The 24,089-nt window shown below is 43.6% G+C and overlaps 1 protein-coding gene across 1 annotated transcript in view; it reads left to right on the forward strand.

The window, feature by feature from the left end:
• The first annotated feature begins 208 nt into the window (after positions 1 to 208).
• Positions 209 to 24,089, forward strand: part of RFX3 (regulatory factor X, 3 (influences HLA class II expression)) — a 174,290-nt gene continuing 150,409 nt past the window's right edge. The window contains exon 1 of the mRNA XM_006881317.1: positions 209 to 340. Coding sequence (XP_006881379.1) covers positions 224 to 340 — 117 coding nt within the window. The 5' untranslated portion in view covers positions 209 to 223. The remainder of the gene's footprint in view (positions 341 to 24,089) is intronic.

Consider the following 24,089-nt stretch of genomic DNA (forward strand, 5'->3'; position numbering starts at 1 on the left):
ACCTGTGCTGTCCTGGGCATTGCTGTGAATTGAGATCCGCTTAACCACTCCAGGATGGGTGGATTGGTTTTTCTTGGTGGGTTGGAGAAAGAGTTATTCAGGGAGTTGAAAGCTAGTCTCTGTCTAAGATAGTAAGAAGAAGAAAAAAAAACGTGATGAAGAAAGCCATGCAAAGAGAACATTTGAAACTTGATTTCTATTTTAATCCATTTCAGAGACCATCATGCAGACATCAGAGACTGGGTCGGACACAGGCTCGACAGTGACTTTGCAAACATCCGTGGCGAGTCAAGCAGCAGTACCTACACAGGTAGTACAGCAAGTCCCCGTTCAGCAACAGGTAAGGAGCTGCCTTCTCTGCAATACTGTGCCCTCCGGGATGCACCGCGACACAGCTGCATCTGCAGGTCATGGGTGCTGTGCGCGCTTTCCTCACTGGGTACCAAGACAGCCTCGTGCAGGTCTTGGTTCCCTGAGCAGATGCTGCTTAAGCAGCTCCTAAACAAGCCAGCTTCCGGGCTAGGCAATGGGGTGTGAAAAGAAATGCCTAAAGTGGAATCCCAATTCTCAGGAACCTCTTGTACTCACTAAAGAGAGTGGTTTGGATTTTTTCCCTGGATTTGACCACCCCTATTAGGTTTCCCTCTGCCCCACTCCCCTTCCCCCAATTCCTTTTCTTTATCACAACTTCCTACTTTTTTTGTGTTGAAATACAGCAATTAACTCTTATACAAGTGGCTTGCGGTAACATTTAATACATGACAAGATGTGTGTAGCTTCCCGGCAGGGATTTTCCCCCCTTTCTGATATTCCAGAAAGTCCCTTGTGCTTGATGGTGGCTGATAAAATACTGTTTAATGAAAATAAAATAATCTGGGTGGTCTGGAGGTCTGACTCATCCCATTTTAAAAGCCAAGGATGAATTCATCTGATGTTTACTGCAGCGGCCTCCCGTTCAGACGCAGGGCAGCGAGCTTGTTTTGGAAAGACTCTGACAAAAGAATCCCATTCCTGCCGGTTTGCCTTCTGCACAGGGACTGCGAACACATAGGCCTGTGGTTTCCTCCACAGAGGAGTGAGAAAATAAGTGCGAAAGATCACATGTCACATAGCATTCCCAGGAGATGTGCGATTTGCCTGTAACTCCTTAGTATCAAAGAAAAATCTTCAACAAATATTACTGTTAACAATTGTGTGTTGGAAGATAAGGGGAAGACATCTTTCCTGAATGATGGCAGGGGTTCAAGGACATGTTATTTTTGGGAGAAAGGAGTATAATGAGCTGGGATCTTTGATGAGGGTAAGTGAAGACACCTGGCGCGCGCGTGTGTGTGTGTGTAGGATTTTTTTAAATTATGGTTGAAATAGTTACAGTAAAGCCTTTTGCCAGGCCAGCATTCCCCATACAGTTCCATAGCACCCATTATGTTGGCCACGGCTTCCAGGCTCCTGGATTGCGACTGAGAAATGTGAAGCCCTTCTGGTTCCTGATCCTCGGTGTGTGTTCTAGGCACTGGCAGCCTAGTCTGTGGGGAGCAGTGCTGCTACCCCAAAGGTGGAACCCCTCTGGGGGTTTCAGTCCATCGACCACTCAGTATCCAGGAGCCGCTGGGCTCTCCTCTGTGAGTTGGTCTGACTCGGTGCAGTGAGTTCTGAGTGTGTGACCGATGCGGCTGGTTTCTCTCTTCTCTCTGAAAGTTGGTAAACTCTGGTCTCAAAGCTGCCGAGTGGGAACCGACTCCTTGCTGACCCTCCCGCAGGTTTTCACACGGGCGAATCACACAGGATTGTGCCTTTGATTTATTGTACAACTCTCTAAGGCTGTGATTTCAAACCCAGTTTCTTGACATTTCATCATGTACCTTGACGTGAGCCTATTTTTGTAGACGCTGCGGGAACCTCGAGGGTCTTTTCATTTTGGACGTTCGTGCTGTCTTCTGGAACTTTTCATCGTTAGTATCCACCCGTTGCTGAATTTTTCAGCACTATTAGCAACGACTCGGAGCTTCCCAGATAATCACTGTTTTGCCCTTCCTCCGTTTTGGCTCTTCCTGCCATTGGTTTTATCTCCACATGCTCCCCTTTGGTCCCCTCCGGTCCCTGGGGCTTCCTGTTGGCTGTACACGGGTAAACTGTGGTGGTTTCGATCTGGAAGACAGCAGGTGTGTCAGCCTGAGAGCCTAGCAGTGCCTGGGGTGCCTGGCCGCATGAATGCGCTCCAGACCGAGCCCTGAACTGCCATTAACTTTCCTTTCCTGCCAAGCTCCTTTCTCCCAGGTTTCCCAAGTCCCTGACTTCTGAAAGGCGCCCTTCCTCCGCTCTCTGCGTGCTGACCTGGGGCCCTTCGCTCCTGTCCTCCCGCGGCCTCCTTTCCATTCTCCCTGAGGATTCCCTTCCTTCGCTCTGTGGTGGTTCCTCTCCTTCCCGTCTCTAGGTCTTGAACTCTCTCCTGATTTACCCACGTGGTTTAGGAGCTTCCAGCCGCATCCAGAGAAGTGGTCACTGTGTGAGCTCTTGGGTTTGAGAAGAAATGTATTCACTTCTGACACTTGTCAGTGATTGCATTGGGGTGGGGGGCTTTGGTTCTGAGAATCTGTCTCTTCAGGATTTTGAGGGGATTGCTCGATTACCTTCTAGTTTCCTGGATGGTCCTTAGGCCCAGAGCCATTCTGATGACCGTTGTTGCTGGGTGTCCTAAGTCAGTTCCACCTCAGTGACCCTACGTGTGACAGAACAAAGCTCAGCAACGGGCTGTGTACCATCCTTGAGGTCGTTACTGTGACAAACCGTTGTCACAGCCGCTGTATTAGTCCATCTTGTTGAGCGTTTTCATCTATTTTGTTCTGATTTCCTTTTTCTCCCTGACTTTACCAAGCATGGTGTCCTTCTCTAGGGCCCAATCTCCCCATATGACTTGTCCCAGTAAATGTGAGGCCACATCGAGCCAGCCTCTTTTCTGAAGAATGTTTTGGATATACTTCTGCTATGATAGATGTGTTTGTTCTTAGTATCAAGAAAAATCAACACATACAACTCATACCATTGTAAATAAGTTGTTATTTTTGTTCTGTCGTGTCGAGTACAACCAAGCAACCCTGTGAACAATAGATCTCATCTCTGTCCTGTCCCGCGCTGTCGGTATCGTCCCTGACACACTTGAGCCCATTTCTGTAGTCATGGAGTCAGTGAGGGTCTTCCTCCCTTTCACCAACCTTCCACCTTCCCAAGCACGATCTTCCTTTCCTGCTAACAACATACCCAATGTCCGTGAGAGGAGAGCTCACCATCCTGCCTCTAAGGAGTGCTGTGACCCGTTGTATTTGATGTTGTCTCCGACAACATGAGCAAAGGCACCACGTCTTCTTCAGTCATCCTTACCCACTTGTCATTTGTGTGACTGTGGTGGCACGTTGCTGGGATTCTGGAAATGCTGCTGCCAGTATCTCAGATGTGAGCAAGGTCGCCCAGAGCGGACGAGTTTCCTCAGGACTTCCAGAGCAAGTCAGACTAGAATGGAGAACCTGGCAATTTCCTTCCACACAGAGTAGCCAGTGAAACCCATACGGATGACTGTGGAAAATGGTTTGTTTGATGTGTATGTGGAGTTTTTCTCTTGAATGTTAGTGAAATGTTTTAAACCTCAGGGCCTTGAGATTTCACGATGTGCCTTGACTTGACTGAGCCTTGACTTGACTTGACGTTGTGCTGGAAGGTTTTTGAACCTCGTCGCTGTGGACATTCACGTTCTCTTCTGGAAATGTTCTTCCTTTTTCTCCTCCTCATGATGACTTCCACTCTGTTTTCTCCTGAACTTTTAAAACATTCTTCTTTCGCTTTCACCTTCTAGCCCGTCTATTACTCTTCATTTCTGTGTCGTGGTTTTAGTTTTCAGGAACTTCTAGCAGCTGCCTGTCTGTTCCTCTTCACAGCCTCCTCCTCTGTCTCATGGCTGGAACATTCTTTTTCCATCCGAAGGACTCTCTTTTCCAGTTGTCAGCGCTGACATTTCCCTGTCCATTGTCTGTTTCTTTCAGGATGTGGTTCTGCTTGTTTCTTTCAGTCTCTGTTTTTCATATTAAAAGGTTTACAGTCTAATTTGTGGGGCTTTTAGGGTGTTTATGAGGAGAAGTACAAAGTTGCTAACTGGAAATTGTGACAGTGGGAACCCACCAGCTACTCTGCAAGAGAAAAACGAATCTAATAATCTGCATTCATGTCTGTTACAGGCTGGGAAACTCGTGGGGCAGTTCTACTCCGCCCTGTGACTTCATATCTAGACTTTTTAAACTGGGGACCTTCTTTGCTTGGCCTCTTGGTCTCGTCATATTTTTTCCAAGAAAATGTGTCCAATTCCCTGCTCATAGGATGGAAGCTTGGCTGCCTTCATCCTGGAAGCCGAGTGAGGGAAGAGAGAGTTGGGCGTTTCTGGTACTGGTCGATTTAGCCCATCTCTTCTGCATGTGGTATCCCTCTGCTTGGTCTCCTACCTGCAGCAGTTACACCAGAGGACCCACGTCCAGACCTGGACCAGAGATGGAGAAGGCTCGTCACCACTGCACGGGGCTAGGGAAGAGATCTGGAGAGCTGACTGGGACGTTTGTTTTAATGAAAGGCGAGAGAGTTTATTATGCATAGTATGCTCCAGAGATGAGTGGGTCCCCCTCTCTGTTAGTGGAGAGGAGTCCTGATTGCTTCTTAAATAGAGTTGCTTGTTGTATTAAATACATATACTAAAGTCCAACCTTTATTTTGTTACCATAAGTGGAACCCCGAGTCACCAGCCATGGATAGACAATTACACATGAACACACACACATGTTCCTTCTTTTCCCCCCCTCTCATTCATGTCTCTCTGTTGTTATTGTCACAATCAGTTCAGAGGCACCCAACACCCCCATCACCTCCACTGCCTGGTTCACACCACAGGAGACGCTGTGCTGCCGTGCGGCTTTGCCCGCACGAGCGTTTCCAGTCCCTCATGTTAGCTCTTTCCTGCGGGACTTTCTCGGCAGGTGAGACCTTCCGTCTCTGTACCAAGGGGAGAAGGTGAGAACGCTCATTTTCTCTTTGTCAACGATGTTTTCTTCACATAGCTGGTTAGTGTGAGATTTGCTCGGAGTCGCCCCTTCAGTACTTCTTCTGGACTTATTTGGAGGGATTTTCTCTCCTCTCTCACCTACCTTTTTTCTTCTTTTCTTTTTCATCCCTTCTAGAGCACTCATATTGGAAGCTCCCCCACCCCCGTTTGTTGTATCTGTATATAAATTGTCTATAACCAAGGAGGTTAATGCGATACTAATTTCGAGGGACTGTAACATGACTATGAGCTTGCTTGTTAATATGAAGCTCTTGTCTTGAGGTATCATGCAGGTATCGAATGCTTTTCAAAGCTCCTAGCTCTTGGTCCTGACTCATGTTGAATATTGAATTTGCGGCCTTGAGATCACAGTTACTTATTTTGGTCCAACTTTGTGTTGCCTCTTGCTTTGGCCATTATGACATGAGAAGAAATCCTGTAGCTACTTTTTTTTAGTTACAGTTTTTTAAAATGCCCAAACACTTAATATTCAATATGTTGGGATGTTGAGAATTGAGAGGATTTTAAGATCCCAGTACTGGCAGTTCTATACCTTCAAATCACTGAGAGTCCCAATGTTATTACAAAAGTACCACATGACTCGTTGACTATAGCCTGTTTATCATGGTATTTAATTCATTCTTAAGGACCTTGAGTATCAATTTGTCACCTTTACAAATACGTTGTGGCACCAAACCCAAACCAACCCAGTGCCTTCGAGCTGATTCTGACTCCTAGTGCCGCTCCATCAGCTTCTGAAGGCTCTTAATCATTACAAGAGGAAACAGCCCATCTTTCTCCCTTTTAACAGCTGGTGGACTTGAACTGCTGACCTGGGTCACCAGTTAACCAAGTAACACACTGCACCATCAGAGCTCCTTACATTATGGTGTAGGAGTGAAGAATTGTGAGCAAAGATTACCAGAATCTTGTTATATTATACTTTTCCAAATTGCCTATTTTATGCAGTAGTTTTCATGATTTCATAAAAGAATAGTTTCAGCATCCACATAAAGATGTTATTGCTCAATTAATGAAAATCTCTGATATTTAGGTGAATATGAATTTATAAAATATTAATTACTGTTGAGTGTTTTCTACAAACCAAAATTTCAGTGTTAACTATCGCATCTTTGTATTTGGGGGGGCGGAAGAAAAGCCAAACCCAAAAAAACCTTTTTGTGCGCTGAGTCTCTAAAGATTATGACTTAACTGTATTTGGAGTTATTCCTCAGCCCCCCGACTCCGCCCTGTGTAAGAGCCTCTGTAGATGATTCTTCAGTAGGTAGTGCAGAACCAGTCAAAAGTTTGGTGGTTCCCATGCACCCAGAAGTATCTCAGATGAAATATCCATTGGCGTTTTACATCCGTACAGTCCAGCCATTGGAGACCACTTGGAATCCCAGTCTGCTCAACTCAGATGAGAACTTGGCGAGTCACATCACCTTGGAAACTGGTTTGTTGTTTGTTAGTTTTTTTAAGAAACCTGTTTGTAACTGTACTTGCTCTAGATCCAAATGAGACATCCAGGAGGGAGAAGATGGACAATCTCTTTCCAGGATTCCACTCTCCCCCTTGGTAGACCCAGGCCCAGCCGCACAGCCAGCACGCTGGGTGGCACCTGGACAGGAGCCAGGCCTTGGGCTGTGTGTTCGCCTCAGCCTTGGTTCTCCATGGCTCTGCCATCTTGGAGATGGGCTCCCACACCCCTGAGAACTGGTTTCAGGTCTTTTGCTCCTTTTGGTGCTTCCTACTTTTGAAAAACTTTGCGCTCACTTTATTCTTCTGTACCTGCCTTACCTTCACCTTGGAGAAGGACACGCAAGTTCTCCCTTAATTGTGATCGGTATTTCATTTCCCTACTTCTGACTCCGAACATAACACCTGATGCCATTGGGACCCTGGCTTTGAGAGGCTTCTGTTTTATTTCCAAATTACAAACCCACTGTCTTTAGGCTTCCAAAATACGAATTCGTATAAATTCCTGCTTAAAGAAGCCTCCTAGATATCTAACTTTAGAGAAGGAGATTGCCCCTCTTTCTCCTGCTGAGCAGCTGATGGATTTAAACTGCTGGCCTTTCGAACAGTGTAGCCATGTGGCTCGCTGTGCTGTTTCCTTTCAGCCACTATCACATGTGCAGCATTTTACCTAAAACCAGGTCCATTTTGCAAAATGACCAGGCAGCATCTGTGACTTTAGAGAGAAATGAGATTCTCTCAGGGCACAGCTCTAACTGGAATTGTTAATTAGGTTTCAGGCAAAGGCTTAACCTTCAAGAAAGATAAGCTTTAAAGGAATCCTCTCTTACGGACCAGCTTATTATGTCATTGTTATTATGTGCTGTCGAATAAGAGCACACTCATACCTTACCGTCCACAGGTTCTCATAGGCGCTGAGTCTCCTGGAAGGAGATCGCCTGTTTTTCTCTACAGAGCAGCTAGTGGATTTGAACCACCTGCTTTTTGGTTGGTAGCCCAACACCTTACCCACCAGATCACCAGAGCTCCCTAAGGACTTTTTACACAGGCAGACTGATTAGTTACTATAGCTCTCTCTAAAATGTTGCCTCAACCTCTAGGAGACAGATTATAGGCCTCGAAGTTCAGCATGAGTAGCCCTGAGGTTCTCACATTCCTTAGGGTGGACTGGATTTAGGTGTCTTCTGTTCCCAAAGTCAAGTTCGGACATCCTCTGAGCTGGACCATAAAGAGACCATGATAATTAGCAGTACATTCATGGGGAAGTGCATTTGGAGGAAGGAAAAAAGAGAAAAGATTGCCTAGCGTATGTTAAACCATAACAGAATATTCTCTTGCATTTAAAAATGTGATCAGTTATGTCCAAAATGGGATCCTTTGAGAGTTTGGTGGCTTGAAGCCTGAGGTAATGCACTATTGTTCTTGTCTTTTTCATTCCTTTCTGTTCAAGGTCAAGAGATTTGCTTTCTGCGCATCCCAGCTTTGATGGACATGAATAGAATTCTTTTCACTTGAGACCATTATCTCCAATAATCAGCTGAAACAAAGGCATTTTTCTCTGGTTTGCTCTTACTTGGGACTTGATTCCCATTGGCGTGGTTCCCCGTGGGGACAGTGTTCTCATAATTAAGACTGTGGCAGACATCCTAAAAGATGAGGTTACATTTGTAAATGAATTCCAGTTGACTGCTTGAAAACACACACACACACACACACACACACACAAAAACAAAAGACAATGATCTTGAAGAGCCTATTTATTCTTAGAACCAGAGCTGATCATTTTTAGTATTCACTATTTAAAAGTAAGGTATTTCCAAGGAAAATGGTGATTTACAATTGAAATGAATTTCACTATGCCAATCCGGTACAAAGAACTTCGCACTGACCATCTCTACTGACTGTTTATACAATTAAAAGCTATAGCGTTTAGATATCTGAGTAGTGATACTCTCTGATTCTCTGTTGAGCAATGAAATGCTTTTTTTTTCTATTTGGAATTTGATCATTGTCATAATTTTTAGATACCATATTTTAAGAGAAACTAAGGACTAGGAACATGGAACTAGTATTACAATGAGCAAGTGCTTGTCTGCTAGCTGAAAGGTGAGTGGGATCGAACCCACCAGATATTCCACCAGAGAAGAGACCTTGCAGTGTGCTCCCATGAAGATTTCCGCTTTGGAAACTTTTATGGGCAGTTATTTTCTGTCCCATAAGTTTGCTGTGAGTTGGAATTGACTTCATGGCAGTAGGTGGAAATTTTACTGTTTTTCTTTCTTTCTTATGCCATGGACTTCATCCAAGCTCTGGTGGCTTAGTGGTAAGGAGCCAGGCTGCCAACCCAAAGGCACATGGTTCAAATCCACCAGCTGCTCCATGAGAGAGAAATGGGTGTTTTACCCCTAGTGATTGCCAGCCTCTGAAAACCCACTGGAGAGTCAGCAATGAGTTGGTTCTGACTGGACAGCACACAACAGCTACAACAGTGGACTTCATCATGGTCTTTGATCTCAAGAAGCCACCTTTTCAAAGAAATGCTTGCAGTTGTCACAGAATTAGATACACAGTGTCCCCAGAGTAAAGAGTATTCTCCCGAATGAGGGTCAGAGACATCTTCTCCACGGATGATGTAAGATGTGAGCCTCTTGCTGAAGGAAAGGTGGCATTTGCAGGAGAAACAAGGTGGTTATTTCTGGTGCAGGAAGGTATGAGACAACTCAGTAGAAACTCAGATCTGTTCAGAGCAGGGGACCGGGGAAGGGAGAATTTGGAACGTGTTGCCTGAGAACCACCCGCAGGAGGCTGAGTCAGATGACCATTCGTTGTGTCTCCCCCCAGGAGACTTAGCTCTGTACATGCTCACAGCCTGTGTCCTGGTAACAGTCCTTTTTATTTCCCTGTGTCTGACCCATTCTTGTTACGTGACATCAAGTCGAGGATGACTCATAGCAACGCTGAGAACAACAGATCTGAACCCTGTCTCCTGACCTGTGCCATCCTCATCCTCTCTGACATGCTAGAGCCCATTGCTGCAGTCACGGTGTCCATCGTGTTCAGGGGCTTCCTCTCTGTCTCTGACCTTTAGCCTTTCCAACCATGATATCATCTCTTGCCAAGGAAATACCCTCTTTTAGCAACATGCCCAAAGTATGTGAGACGAAGCTTTGCTGTCTTTGCCTGTAAGGAGTGTCCACTTCTTAACACCAGAAAATGTAAATATTTTCTATACAGCTATGGAATTTACATTTTTGGCAAAGCCAGTTCATTCAATTCTGTTACCTTTTTGGGTTTTTTTCACCTCTAACTTTTGATGTCCCTGAATATTTTCTTCTTCATTGACATTTGTATGTTCTCAAAGCTAATTTTTAGTACAACGTTTGAAAAATAGAAAATAATTCCCCTATTTCTTTGACTGCCTTTTCGTTAGGGGACTGTATTTTATAAAGGTAACAGAGTAGGCTTTGTAGTCAAGAGTGTGGATTCAAATGTTGGCTCTAACCACTTCTAGCTGTAGGTCTTTGGGGGGGGGGCGGGAATAACATTTCTGGTACTTCAGTTCAGCATCTATAAACTGGGGGCAGCTTGTGAATAAATGAAATCCAAGCCCATTGCTTTCTAGTCTCCATGGACTTTTAGAGACAGTTTGGAACATACAGACTGGAGTAGTACGCTCCTGAGAGGCTAGTGTGAGGAGTTGAGCTGCCAACTCAAAGCTGAAGAGTATAAATCGGCCCCCACTCCATGGGGCGAAGATGGGCAGCCCCCTCCTGTGCAACTGACAGTCTCTGAATACTTGCTGGAGGGTCAGCTATGAGTTGATTCTCTCATTATGGCACGTAATAGTAACAACACAGAATGGGGGAAACTGTCCCTGAGGGTTTCAAACCTGTAAATGTTTTAAAAAATAGGCTGCCACTTCTTTCCATCATGGACTGGGAAACAGATCCGAATTCCTAGGCTTTCCGTTAGCAGTAGAGTGCTTTGACCACCGCATCACCAAGGGCCCTTGCTATCTGGCTCGTCTGTAGCCACAGAGAGTAATGTGCGCGTTACGTAATTTATGATGGTGTTATTGTTGTTGGTTTCCATTCAGTCAGCTCCAACACATGGTGCCCTTTGCTGCAACAGAAAGAAACATTGCACAGTCCGACCTGTTGCTCAGGTGGCAGGTGTGCCCGAGCCTGTGGTTGTGGTTCCGACTCGGTGGTTCCATCTCACTGAACGTTTCCCGTATGACGTGTCCAGTGGAAGTTCTCAGCCCTCCTTGCTACTATGTAGCATTCCAGTTTTGTTTCTTCTAAGACTGGTTTATAACTGGGCCTGATCTACAACGAGCCCTTAATAAATTATTCTTATCATCACAGCACTAGTAGTAGTTGTGTCCTTATCACCTCTAATGGGGCTTCCTCTGTTAGATGTGGCCCTGACCTTGACGTTTTACCCTCTTCTTTGACCCCTTCTTCATTGTCACACCCATCCCCCCCCATCTTTATACAGCAGGAACCTGTCCCCTTGGCTTCAATGCACTGGACTGTGGGTCATGGAGGGGGGAAGGGGGTTCCAGACCAGCACTGGACTGGTCTGACCTTCAGGGAGCTATCAGGGTCTGCCAGATGGATACACAGTGGAGACCCTATGGCCATTAGAAAAAAACATGCCGCCAGGTTTCCTGCTTAAGACCAGGAATACGCCAGTGTTCGTTCAGCTCGAGAAGTACAGCTCTTTTGGATCAAGTGTGCTGTTGTGGTTGGATCTGGTGCTTCAGGAAATACAGTGGAGAATAGCTTCTCAGTGTCTGTAGGGAGCGTGATTGGAATTTGGGTTTCAAGTTGGAAGAGACTTGAACTGTTGGTTTAGTGAAGATATTTCAAGGCATCTTTGAGTAAAATTTCAGGATTGTTTTCCTGTAATAAAAAACAAAACTTAATTCCATAATTTTGTTCTTAGTGAAAGAGCATTTGTTACCTATGAATAACCAATTTACTTATTAACCTGCCAACTTCTGTATCAATGTGCTTGCCCTATCCCCTACCCCGCCCCCCCTTAGGAAGTTCAACTTGCCCTATAAGATGTTTCACATTAGTTTAGAGAAGAAAACTGTAGGCCACCGGCCTCTTGTGATTGGTGTACCACTTACAAGTTGAACACAGATTAAACAGAGCACCCTTGCCAAAGCAAATCGATGGAATTCCGTACCTGTGCTAAAACGTGCGCTCAGTGTTGGTTCCATTAAGTCAGTTATAATTCCTGGCAGCCCGTGTGTGCAGAGTAGAACTCCATGCAGTCAGTTTGCAAGGCTGAGACCTTTCAGCATGGGTGAGCCAAGGTGCCACTTGGTAGCTTTGAGTTGCTGCCAAGAGCAGAGCTGTGTTTTCTTGTCTTTGATGTCTGAAAGAATAGAAAAACTTAACGCTATTGTTTATGGTCATAGTGGGTCCAGGAAGTCTTACTGAAGCGACTGCCCAGTGGGAGAGTAAATGGAAGTGTTTTCTGAGTGGGAGTTAGGGTTAGGGTGTCTGAGAGACAGAGAGAGCGCATACACCACGGTGATGTGTAGATGGAGCTTGGTGGGTTTGAGTCTGAGCTAAAGCAAGGTCCATAGGCTGGAGAAAAAAAATAGGAGGGTGTCCACAGGGAAGGGTGATGGGTGGGCTTAGGGCCAGCAAATCAGAATGATCCATGAGCTTACAAATTGCTTTTCACTTAGCAATAAAGACTATTTACGTTTTCAACAGTAATGTCCTTTATCATTGTCTTCTGTTCTGCTTTGTCAGAATCACGATGAAACAACTCCCATCACCATAGCTGCTGCCTGCAGGGCATTGGACATGCCAGGCCTGTGCTTGCCTCTCGCCTCGTTAATCTGAAAATTCAGAGTGACCCTGAAAGGCAGGTGGTAGAGTCCACCCTTAGCAGAGAGGAAACTGAGGCACAGATGACTGAAATAGCTTACTTTGGCTAATTGTCAAATGGCTTTGACGTTCAACTTCTATTCCAGAAATAATACTTGAAGGTAGTAATTACAAAATATAAGAGTGTGTGTGTGGCTGATGTCATATTTCTTTGGGGAGCAGGAGATATTTATATCAGCCTTTTAGCAAATGGACCTTTTTAAAGATTTAAAAAAGATAAAAGTATTTAAAAGGTGGTGTTTTTTTTAAAAAAAAAGTTTTTAAAAAGTAGATGCTTAAAAGACATTGAGTGATGGTAATACTCCATGCTGAAGGGGTTCAGTGAAATTCACACATTTCCTTTTGGAAAGCAGTTTTTCATTGAGTATCAAGACTTAATGACTTTTATACCTGCTAGGTTTGTAATCTCACTTTGGGAGACTGATTTTAAGAAAATAATTTTTAAATAGGAATCAGAGTTATGTTAATTAAGAACTAGGTTGTAACATAAATGATAACAGCAAGTCATCCAAATCTATTTTGGAACCCTGGTTATGCAGCGGTTTAAGTGCATGGCTTTAACAAAAGGTCAGTGGTTCAGACCGACCAGCTGCTCACTGGGACAGAAGGAAGAATGATGATGGGCTCCCATTACGATTTTGGTGAAGAAAGCCCTGTCTTTGGGCCAGGTCTGTGCTGCCACGTGGACTTGTCTGAGATTGAATTAAAGGCAACTTTTGAACCAGTAAATGTTTGACAAATAGTAGAGCCGCATGTGTAGTTAGCACTTTTTTTTAAAAAAACAACCCCTTTCAGGAGATCTTTTGCTTCTGGTTTGCTAACCCAACCCGATGCGCTGGGTTCTTGACTGCTGCTTCCTAGACAGTGATTATGGACCCCAGCAAAAAAAAAAAAAAAAAAACCCATGGCAACTTCAACCTTTTCTGTTTTTCATGGTGTTGATTATTGGTTCCATGGTGAGGATTTTTGTTTTCTGTATGTTGAGCTGTGTACTGAAGTGTAGGCTTTGATCTTCATCGATACGTGCCTCAAATCTTCTTGACTTTCAGTGGGCAAAGTTAGGTCAACATTTAGCATGATATCCAGAGAGACCGTTTTCTGAAAAATGATAAATGACTGCTGTTAGAAACTTACTATTCCTCTTAGAAGATAAGGAGAGGCTGCCCACTACATGGCCGACCCACCTAAAAGGAACGGACGTACTGATGCCAGGTGCAGAGAAGGCAGCCTCTGTGCTACACTGAACGTGTGTCCTTCTCGAAAGCCCAGTAGTAGCCAGTGTCGAGCTCCTGGCTCCTGTAAAGTCTCATTAGGCCTTTTTCTCATCTCCCACCTCAGTCCTTCCCCCTGTCATTTCCCCTGTTCTAATTAGAATTTCACCTGAACTTGAAAAGTTGAGGTCTATTCCATTGTCACTTAATTGGCTCTGGGTGAGCTAGTTCAAAGCCTCATCCTGCCCTTCTTTTGATCCAGGGCCGACTTTGAAAAGAGAAAGCTCTTGTAGCCGAGTGCTGGCGCTCAGGCTGTGCCCAATCGATTCACTTCACCACTCTGCGGGAGAAAGATGGGCCACTCCCTCCCATGCTGTTTACAGCTTCCGAGTGAGCCTGAGCTGCTGATTGGTTTTCATCCTGAAACTAGCCACATTATAAGGCCTGTTTCTTTCCCTTTAGAACTCCTGTTGGAGCCAGCCTCTTATCACCCAGGCTGTTGTCTTTCTCAGTCGCAGTCGCTGTCTCAGCTCTGGCCACCGACCAGCTGAACCCCTGAGCCCAGTGGAGCCCAACGAATACACCTTCTGTCAGGCAGCATCCCAGCTTTGATCCACTTTTTCTGCTTTCCTGTCCTCATTGGTATCTTGAATTATCAAGTGTTGGTTATGTTTTGGTCCTGCTAACTCAATGCCTTTATTTTATTAGCAGTCTCATCTCTTTGTTTTTTTCATATTGCTTTGCGTACAAAAGCCTTATACATGGTTTTGTGTTTATACATAGTGTTCATGCATTCCTCTATTTACATAGCGTTTCGTATTATCATTCCCATCCATCACATTTTAAAAAATTAATCTCTACTGATCGTGCCTCGTCCTTTGAAAAGGAGCTCTGGTGGCTCAGTCCGTTTAGCTGCAGACCAAGGCAGGGTAATTTTTTAACAAATGTGTAGGGTGCAAGAGAAAAATGAAACTAGATAATTATGCATAAGGAAAACATAACATTTCAAATGTAACATCAACATAAAGAGAGAGATCAGCTTAAAACAAGCTTGGAAGGAGGAGTGGCATCCACTTCCATAATAGCTTGCCTCCGGAAACCCTATGAACCTGGAGAGAGGATGAAAGACACCCAAGCATCAAGAACTCTCCTTCATAGGGTCGCTATGAGTGGCCTGCGACTTGATGGCACTTAACAACAAAAATATCAACATAGAGAGATCAGCTGGCCCAGTGGACAGAAAGCGATGCTACCAAGCCAAAGGTGGGTGACTTTTAATCTGCGGCCCTCAGGCCTGTCTTTCATTGTTTTTGTTCAGACATTCCTCTGGGCCGTATAGCCCTGGTGTACAAGTTACCGTGCAGTGGTAACTTGTGGTTGCTGTGAGACTGAACACTGTGACACTGATGTGTCAAATGCATTAATGGTTGGTTACCCAATGCGGACAGAGAGCGGGATGGAGCTCCCCGATTAAAACAAGCTTGGAAGGAGGAGTGGCATCCACTTCCATAACAGCTTGCCTCTGGAAACCCTATGTACCTGGAGAGAGGATGAAAGACACCCAGGTGTTGAGGACTCTCCTTCATAGGGTCACTATGAGTTGCCTGCTACTCGATGGCACTTAACAACAACAACAACAACAAGGAAAACATAGCATTTCAAATGTAAGAAGGGAAAATCTTAAAATGCTTATTAACAGAGTTAATTTGAAGGAAGGTGCTACTCATGTGTGACTGTTATGTGTGTTAATGTCATTTCTCATTCTATCATATCTGTTGGGTGACATGATATAGAGCAAAGCAATCGGGAAAAACAGCGAAGCTGTGAGAGCTGGAACTTGGTGGGACGGGCTCTTTGCCTGTTTTCCACCTTTGACAGTGTTTGCGTCTCTGTCAGTCCTTTGGAGGGGAAAATATTTCCATTTTCACTCTCCAGCCAGTTTCTTCCTTACTCAGGTTTCTTCCTTGTGCAGGTTTCACTGTGATTTTATTCTAGACTCACCTACGCTGTGCTTCCCAGGAACCGTGACCTTTCCTAATTTCCCAGGAAGTTGAGCAGACCTTAGTACTATCTCCGGTCCTTAGTTGTGTCATTATTCTCTGCAAAGCCATTTTACCAGTAATTTTGGTCTTTCCCCCCTTCTGTTCTCTTTTATGGTTCTCTTCCAGCGTGGCCTCAACTTTCAGGTTTACTAAGGTATTTGTTGGCTGGTGGTTTATTTATCTGGTAGACAGGATTTAAATCTCACCATTAATGCATTTTCTCTCCAGAAATTTTTTAAGTACATGTGAAAATGTACTTAATGTAGAAGGAGAATTGATGCCTTTGAGCTGTGGTGCTGGAGAAGAGTATTGAGGGTACCATGGACTGCTGGGAAAACAAACAGATTCATCCTGGAAAGGGTTAAACCAAGCGGCTCTATGGAGGCAAGGATTCTGAGGCTCCATCTGACATACTTTGGACGTGTTGTAAGGAGGGACCAGTCCTTGGAGAGGGCCATCATGCTTGGTAGGGTGGAGGGACAGCGCAGGAGGGGAAGGCCCTCTATGAGGTGGATTGATTCAGTGACTGACCTACAGAAATTGGACTCTTTAGTAATGGGGATGGGGTGTATCGGAGACGGTGAGATTGGCACAGGACAGAGCAGAGTTTAGGGCTGTTGTACATAGGGTCACTATGAGTCGCACGCAACTTGACGGCACATAACAGCAACATGTAAAGAAAAAATAAAGTTTTGTTTAGTTCTTTAACTTTTTAACTTTAATTATATAGTTTGCAAATAAAGCAAAAGAGCTGCAAAGACATTGGGAACCTCTATCTAGCATCAAAAGAGGATGGAGGGATACACAGTCACTGACTAAAAGAATTAACTGACACAAAAATTTCAGGCAGTTCCCTATGAGCACAATATGATAATAATAGATAATAGAAAAGAGAATATTCATTTCTTTGTTGTATAAAATATCTTAAAATAAATAGGTTAAAATTTGGCAACAAGTTTAACAAACTACTAAGTAACCACGTAAAGAAAATAATATATCAGAGATAAATGCTATATGGAAATAATACATAAGAGACGAGTGCTACATGGAAAAGACACCGTGGTGCCTTAGTTCGAGTCCCAAGAAAGCAGACTCTCACACAACGATTGGAGGACAAGCCATTTCTTCGGAAAATAATCCTCGAAAATGCCCACAGGATACTGAGAAAGGGAGACATGGAAATTGTTTCATCCAGTAAAGAATGTCTTTTTATATATCTTAAGATTCTTTAGGAAACAGAATCTGTGAGCCATTTGTCTGGACCATCTTTTTTATCTAGCTGGCTACCTACCTAGTTGGTATTGGATTATTGATTGATTTTTGAGGAATTGCCTCACATGATTCTGGAGTTCTAAAAAGTCCACTTTCTGTAGGTCAGGTAATAATGGGCTGGATACTTCTGCATTCTTGTGTCCCAAGGTCTATAGTTTAAGTGATGAGAAGATTAAGGAATTCTTGTTAAACCATTAGCATGTAATTGAAGACCAAATTAAATCCTGGAAGGAAGCTCCCCTTTTGCTTTTTAAGACTTTTAATTAACTGTTTGGATGAGCCCCACAGGGAAGGTCATCTGCTTCTCTGAAGCCCACTAATCCACACGTGACGACCTAAAAACAAAGTCTAAGCTCGTGGATGAAATTGTTGGTACCATCACCTAGCCAAGTTACTGGGTCAAGTTAACCCAGTTCATTTCAACAAGTTACAGCTGTAGGTAACTGGAACTTGATCACAGTGAAGAAGCCAGGGAGCCAGTGCTGCACCCACTTTAAGACATGAGGTACCCCGAGCTGTTTATTTACTGACCCTCGTCAGGTAATGGCTACTTATAGGAGTGGATTGTAATTTCCTGGCATTCCTGGTCAGTGTGCAGGTAGACAAGGACGACATGAAGGCTAATAAAGTCCTCAATGAACCAGCAGTGCTCTGGAAACTGGGGTGATGTTCTCGAAGGTGGTGAGAGAGTAGGTGCAGCGTGTCTTAGAAGAGTGAGTGTTGTTATTGTCGTTAAGGGTTCTAACACTTAAAGAACCCACACACCATAGAAAGAAACCTCACTGGAGGGTCCTGCCCCATCGGCTCAACCATCGCTGTGCTTGGGCCCCTGTTGCAGCCCTTGGTGTCACTCAGTCTGACGGAGAACATTCTTCTTCACGGAGTATGACGCACTTCTTCAGAGACTAGTCCTTCCTAATGACGTGTCCACAGTATGTGAGACAAAGTCCCTCCCTTCTCCCTTCTGATGGCATTCTGACTATATTTTTCCTCAAATGCAGATTTGTTTGTTCCCTGACAGTCTAGGATATACCAGTCTTCTTCCACAGAATATTGTCAGTCCTTTTTTTAAATTTTTTTATATAAGTTCTTTTTTAAATTTTTTTTTAAATTAGTTTTATTATTTGTGTGTCTGTGTACCATCAAATCAGATCTGACTGGTACAGGAGGAGATTGCCCCTCCTTCTCCAGCAGAGCATCTGGTGGATTAGAACCACATACCTCTGGATTTGGAGTGCAGCTTCTTGCCATTAGGCCACCAGAACTCCTTTGTCAGTTCTTCTCCAGTCTTCACTGTCTAGCTTTTACATGCAAATGAGGCATGGGTCAGACAAACCCTCCAGTGACGTCCTTACAGTTGTAGCACTTTAAGAGATCGTCTGAGGCTCTAACATACTTTGGACATGTTGTAAGGAGGGACTGGTCCTTGGAGAAGGACATCATGCTTGGGAGAGTGGAGGGATGGCGCAGGAGGGGAAGACCCTCTATGAGATGGATTGATTCAGTCACTGGGGTAATCGGAATGGGTGTGTCAGAGACAGTGCGATTGGCACAGGATAGAGCAGGGTTTAGGGCTGTTGTACATAGGGTCGCTATGAGTGCCAAGCGAGTTGATGGCACATAACAACAACAACGGCAATCCATTGCTTATTTCCTCACTGCTGCTTCCGTGCTGTTGACTCTGGATCGAAGGAGAATGAAATCTGCGTGTGGCATGATGTTGCTTACTCATTCGGCTGTGAGAGCTTTTCTCGTCTTCGTTAACTCTGACCCTCCCCATTCGGAAGATGGTAGTCTTTGCCATTCCTCAGCAAGAACTTCATGTCTTCTTCACTTTTAGCAAGTAAGTTTTGTCACCTGCATATTGCAAGTTGTCATTGCAATGACGCTCCCAGTCCTGATGCCGTACTTTCCCTCATTTAGTCTAAAATCCTGGCTTGCTCAGAATCCAAATCCAGTAGGTACGGTGGAAGTCGACACACTTTTTGCCTGGCCCTAGACAATACTGTATCCCCTTGTTCTGTGCAGAAGATGCCTCTGTTCTCAGTTTAGGTTTTATATGAGCACATGGATAACCCTCTCAGTATTTGAAGTACCACTGATGTCATTTCCGTCATCATCATAACACTGTGCAAGCCATCACTGTGTGGCAAACTGCTAAGAAGGGCCGAAAATTATTACTTTTGAGAATTTCTGTGGTGGCTAACCATTTTTTCTATCCTTAGGGCCAGATTTGTCAATAGACTTTAAAGTCTTGAAGCCACAAGGGATTTTTTTTTCTTGGTATTCAAAAATAGTCCTTATATTATCCTTTGAACCTCTCTGGTGGCCTAGTGGTTAAGAACCTGCACTATAATCCCAAAGGTATGAGGTTCGACTCTACCAGCTGCTCAGTGACAGGAGGAAAGGCAGTCTCCTCCGGTGTGATTTACTGCCTCTGCAAACCCTTTGGAGGGTCAGGAATGGGTCAGTTCCAACTTGGTGACACACAGGTGTCCTAGCAGGCACTGTCCTGGAGGCCTCTGTTCCAGACAGGATTATATCACCTGGTTGAATGAAGACTATTATTATCTTCTCCGGCCTTCTGTTCTATACTTACTGAAATTACTTTAGCCCTTCTTTGCTAAGCCAGCCCTCAATCTTTTACTCATTTTCCCCTTCTGGACTTTCTCCAACTTCTCTTCATCTCACTTAACGTTTATGAGCCTATTTTCCATAACTGCTTTTTCAAGAGAATACTTTTATGAAATTAAAGTCTTATATAATTTATATTCCTGGCCACATGTGAGTATTCACTTATTAATAATTTATCATTATTTGAATGGTAATATAAATTATTTTAGTTACACAAATCACTGAAATTATCCCCAGAAGTCCCAGCACGTCCGTCAGCTACGTGATAGTTACCCTGCTTAGTGCTGGGTAAGGAAGAACAGTGATTTAATTCAAGGACTTTGGTTTAATATAAATAAAATGTTAAAATTAAATAGTCAGAGTTAATTCTGCTGCACAAGAAATTAAATAGATGCCATTATTTTCTAAGTATCTAATAAATTAATTTGCTTTCTCTTATTAACTTACAAAAATATTATATAAAACAAATCTGAATTTTTGGAAATGAAAACCACTAGAATTGTTAATAGGCAACTCTGCCGTTTCGAGACGCTATCTTAATGGCAACTGATAATTTCCAGTTTTACTAATATACATAAAATAGAAAATAAATTGGACGATTCTTCTTCTAATCCAGTTTCCCCTTAAGCAAAATTAAATGAGTCAGTAATTTTGCTTCATTTTTATTTTTTAAAAAAAGGATTAAATTTCTGATAAAGCATGGTAATTTGAGAAATCTTTGTTTTTAATTATGTTCTTGGTCATCATTCCTAAATGTTTTACTACACTATCCTGGCTATGTGTCATTATGCAAAATACATTTTTATATTAATACATTTTTGCTTCACTGTTGCAAGAGGACACGCCTGTGCCCTGTGCTGGCTTACTCTCTCGCTGGTGTGCTCTGGCTCTCTGCTTACTTGTCCAGACAGTGGAAACAGTAATTGCATCTCAATCTGCAAGTGTTTTCTGTATAGTAGACAAGAAATATTTTATATACATGTATCTTTTGCTTTTAAGATTTTATTGCGCCGTGATTGATTAACAGTGAGATGGACTGATCGTGAGTGATACGGTTCAGCAGGCTTGAGTAAGTGCTGGTATTCGTCTATGCTGCACTTCAGCCAAGATACCAGCGAACTTCCGGGAGCATCTTCCCACCCACTCCCGACCCTCCAGTCCTGCGCTAGGACCGAGTACTGTTCTCACTCACGTCAGACCACGTGCTAACAGGCGTGGTTCATTCCTTTAAAGACTTGTGAGCCTTCCATGAGAATTTGAAATGAAAGCAACAAATACAGTTTTGAACCAGAGAATAAATAGATGAAAGACTGGTTAGTGATATTCTGATTCTAAAAAGCAATTGTGAGAAGTATATAATAAGTTTTAATTGATTCAGCAATCTGAAATACTTTGTAATTTGATGCGATAGGGATATTTAAAAATACATCAACCTACGTGCATTTATTGGCTCAATAGCTGTGTTGTTGTGTATTATCAAGTTGGAACCAAGCTATAGTGGACCCTTTGACCGAGTAATCACACAAGAGGAGATTACCCATTCTTTTCCCATGGAGCAACTGGTGGATTTGAACTGAGTTCCTTTGGGATTGCAGCACAGCTGCTTACCACTAGGCCACCAAAACTCCCTTTTTAGAAGTCATTTTAGCTTTGTTTTGGATCATCTTAGACACTCTAACTAGCTGTCTTGAAAGAGGAAAACAAAACCTTAAAATAATAAATCTTATCTGTAAATCTAACTGGTCACTAATGCAAACTTTAAGTAGTTTAATCTTTGATCCATCTTTTAATGATGTAGACCAGCGGAGTCAGCTGTGGATCACTTCCAACTTGAAGGTACTCAACAACAGTGTGCGAATACTCTTCGTCTGTATAATTGTCTCCGTTATTTCCATGGTTCCTGTGATTGGGTATGTTGTTGTTGTTGTTATGTGCCGTCGAGTCGTTTCCGACTCATAGCAACCCTATGCACAACAGCCCTAAACCCTGCTCTGTCCTGCGCCAACCGCACCGCCTCTGACACACCCATCCCGATTACCCCAGTCACCGAATCAATCCATCTCATAGAGGGTCTTCCCCTCCTGCGTTGTCCCTCAACCCTCCCAAGCATGATGTCCCTCTCCAAGGACCCGTCCCTCCTGGCAACATGTCCAAAGTATGTCAGACGAAGCCCCAGAATCCTTGCCTCCAAGGAGTAGCTTGGTTTAATCCTCTCCAAGATGAATCTGTTTGTTTTCCTGGCAGTCCATGGTACATTCAGTACTCTTCTCCAGCACCACAGCTCAAAGGCATTCAACTCTCCTTCTGTCCTCCCTAGTCATTGTCCAACTCTCTGATGCATAACAAGCGATTGCAAAGACCATGGCCTGTATCAGGCGCACCTTAGTCTCCAGAGAGACACTGTTGCTTCTGAGTACTTTAGAGAGGTCCCTAACAGCAGACTTTCCCATCGCGATACGCTTTTTGATTTCCTGACTGCTGGTGCCAAGAGTGTTGACTGTGGAGCCGAGCAAACTGAAGCTGTGAACAATCTCAATCTCTTCGTCATCCATCCTGACGCTGCCAATTGGTCCAGTGGTGAGAATCTTTGTCTTCTTGACATTGAGCCTCAGTCCATACTGAAGGCTGCAGTCCTTGACCCTTTGCAGCAAGTGCATGAGGTCCTCCTCAGTTTCAGCAAGCAGGGTTGTGTCATTTGCATAACGGAGATTGTTAATAGATCTTCCACCAATCCTGATGTCAAAATTCTCCTCATAGAGCCCAGCCTCTCGGAAAATCTGCTCTGCATACATGTTGAAAAGGTATGGAGACAGGATGCATCCCTGGCGTACACCCTTCCCAATTTTGAACCGATTAGGTATAGTGTGTGAATACTCTTCGTCTGTATAATTGTCTCCATTATTGCATGATTCCTGTGGCTGGGTATGGTCCAGTTGGCCCCAACTCATAGCTGACCCCCCAGAGGGTTCTTAGTGACATGAAGCCACACTGGAAGAGGCTGCCCATCATTCTCCACTAAGCAGCTGGTGGATTAGAACCATGTGCCTCAGAATCGGCAAGGCAGCTCCTTACCACAAAGCCACCAGAGCTCCCTTGTCATGCCTGGAGGGTCTTGTCTTTTTACTCTTTTTTTTTTTTTCTTACTTCATTTTGAAACTGCCCTTTCTTGGGAGAATTTTAATTTTTACTCTCCCAATGAATGTTTGATTTTGTAAAATAGCTCATAAGGGAGCTATTGAATAAGAAAGGTAAATAAAGTAAGAAAAAAACCCCAAAACTGCTTTATTTAGAAACAGGATGAGGATTGCTTTTTGTTCTTCATCTCCCTTTACTAATGTACATTTCTTCTGGTTTTGCCTTTTGCTCCTGTGTGCCATTTACGTGTGTGAATTTTGTTCTTCGGTGGCAGCTGAGGGCTATTTGTTAACTTTCAGGTTGTACCTGCTTTATTTCCTTCTCCAAGTCCTAACTGAAGGTCTGCAGTGCACCAGGCAGTGTGACAGGAAGCAGAGAAGTGATGCTCGTTGGTCCTGCCTTCATGGAGCTTACTTAACAGAACAGAATTCTCTTTCTCTCTTGACTAGTCATGGCAGTGTCTTTGCAAGATGCTAATCATACTAACCTGTACATGAATGGCAACCAGAAAAACCTTTTCCTCCACCTCACATTTAAAAACTGCACTGGGTGAGAGGAAACAGTGAGCTTTCAAACACTTTAGCCGCCAGGTGGGAAATAGATTTCTAGGTGGTTGAGCTTTCCCGGTGACTGCCAAGATTGACCACACACCTGTCTCACTCCTGTGCAGGGACAGCTTGGTTGCTAGACCAATGATGCGTGTTGTTTACCTAGTCAAAAACCATGGAGACAGTAAAGAGAATCAATTAAGGAAATGAGATCCCTGTCCATGGTCCTGATAAGACCATCTGTCAGTGCTTAAAGACAGCTCCTGCTTCCACGTCTGAATCTACAGCTGCTGTTCTCTTCTGTTCCATAAAAATTGGAGTCTCGGGATGTGTCATATTAGTCAGGTTAATATTTAAGAATCAATTTTTAATAAGAAAATGCAAACTTTTAAAATTTCTGTCAATGAATGAGTGAATACATTGTCTTTTTAACTCAGTCTTATAACCTTGTTTGCTTGACAGTTCGAACAAGTAGCTATTCTATATTATAGCTTATTCTTTTCTTATCTTTTGATTATTCCGCTCTGATCTTCTTTATTCTTTTCTGGTGTAATCTCTACTTTTTCACAGATTATAAAATATAGTATCGTAGTCTCAGAATCATCTTGAGATTGAAAGCCTTACCTTTATATGCACCATTTAACTTCTTTTTGTGTTCTCTGTTATTTATTATTTTAGCTGAAGGCAACATACTTTATTTAAAATGATTCAAATAATGTGGAAAACATGAACCCCTCCCCCAAAGGAAAAAAATAAAATCTTGCTTTAGCTTCACT

Source organism: Elephantulus edwardii, unplaced genomic scaffold (genome assembly GCF_000299155.1).
Source record: "Elephantulus edwardii isolate Elephantulus edwardi_28Jun2011 unplaced genomic scaffold, EleEdw1.0 scaffold00014, whole genome shotgun sequence".
In the NCBI taxonomy this organism is placed as follows: domain Eukaryota; kingdom Metazoa; phylum Chordata; class Mammalia; order Macroscelidea; family Macroscelididae; genus Elephantulus; species Elephantulus edwardii.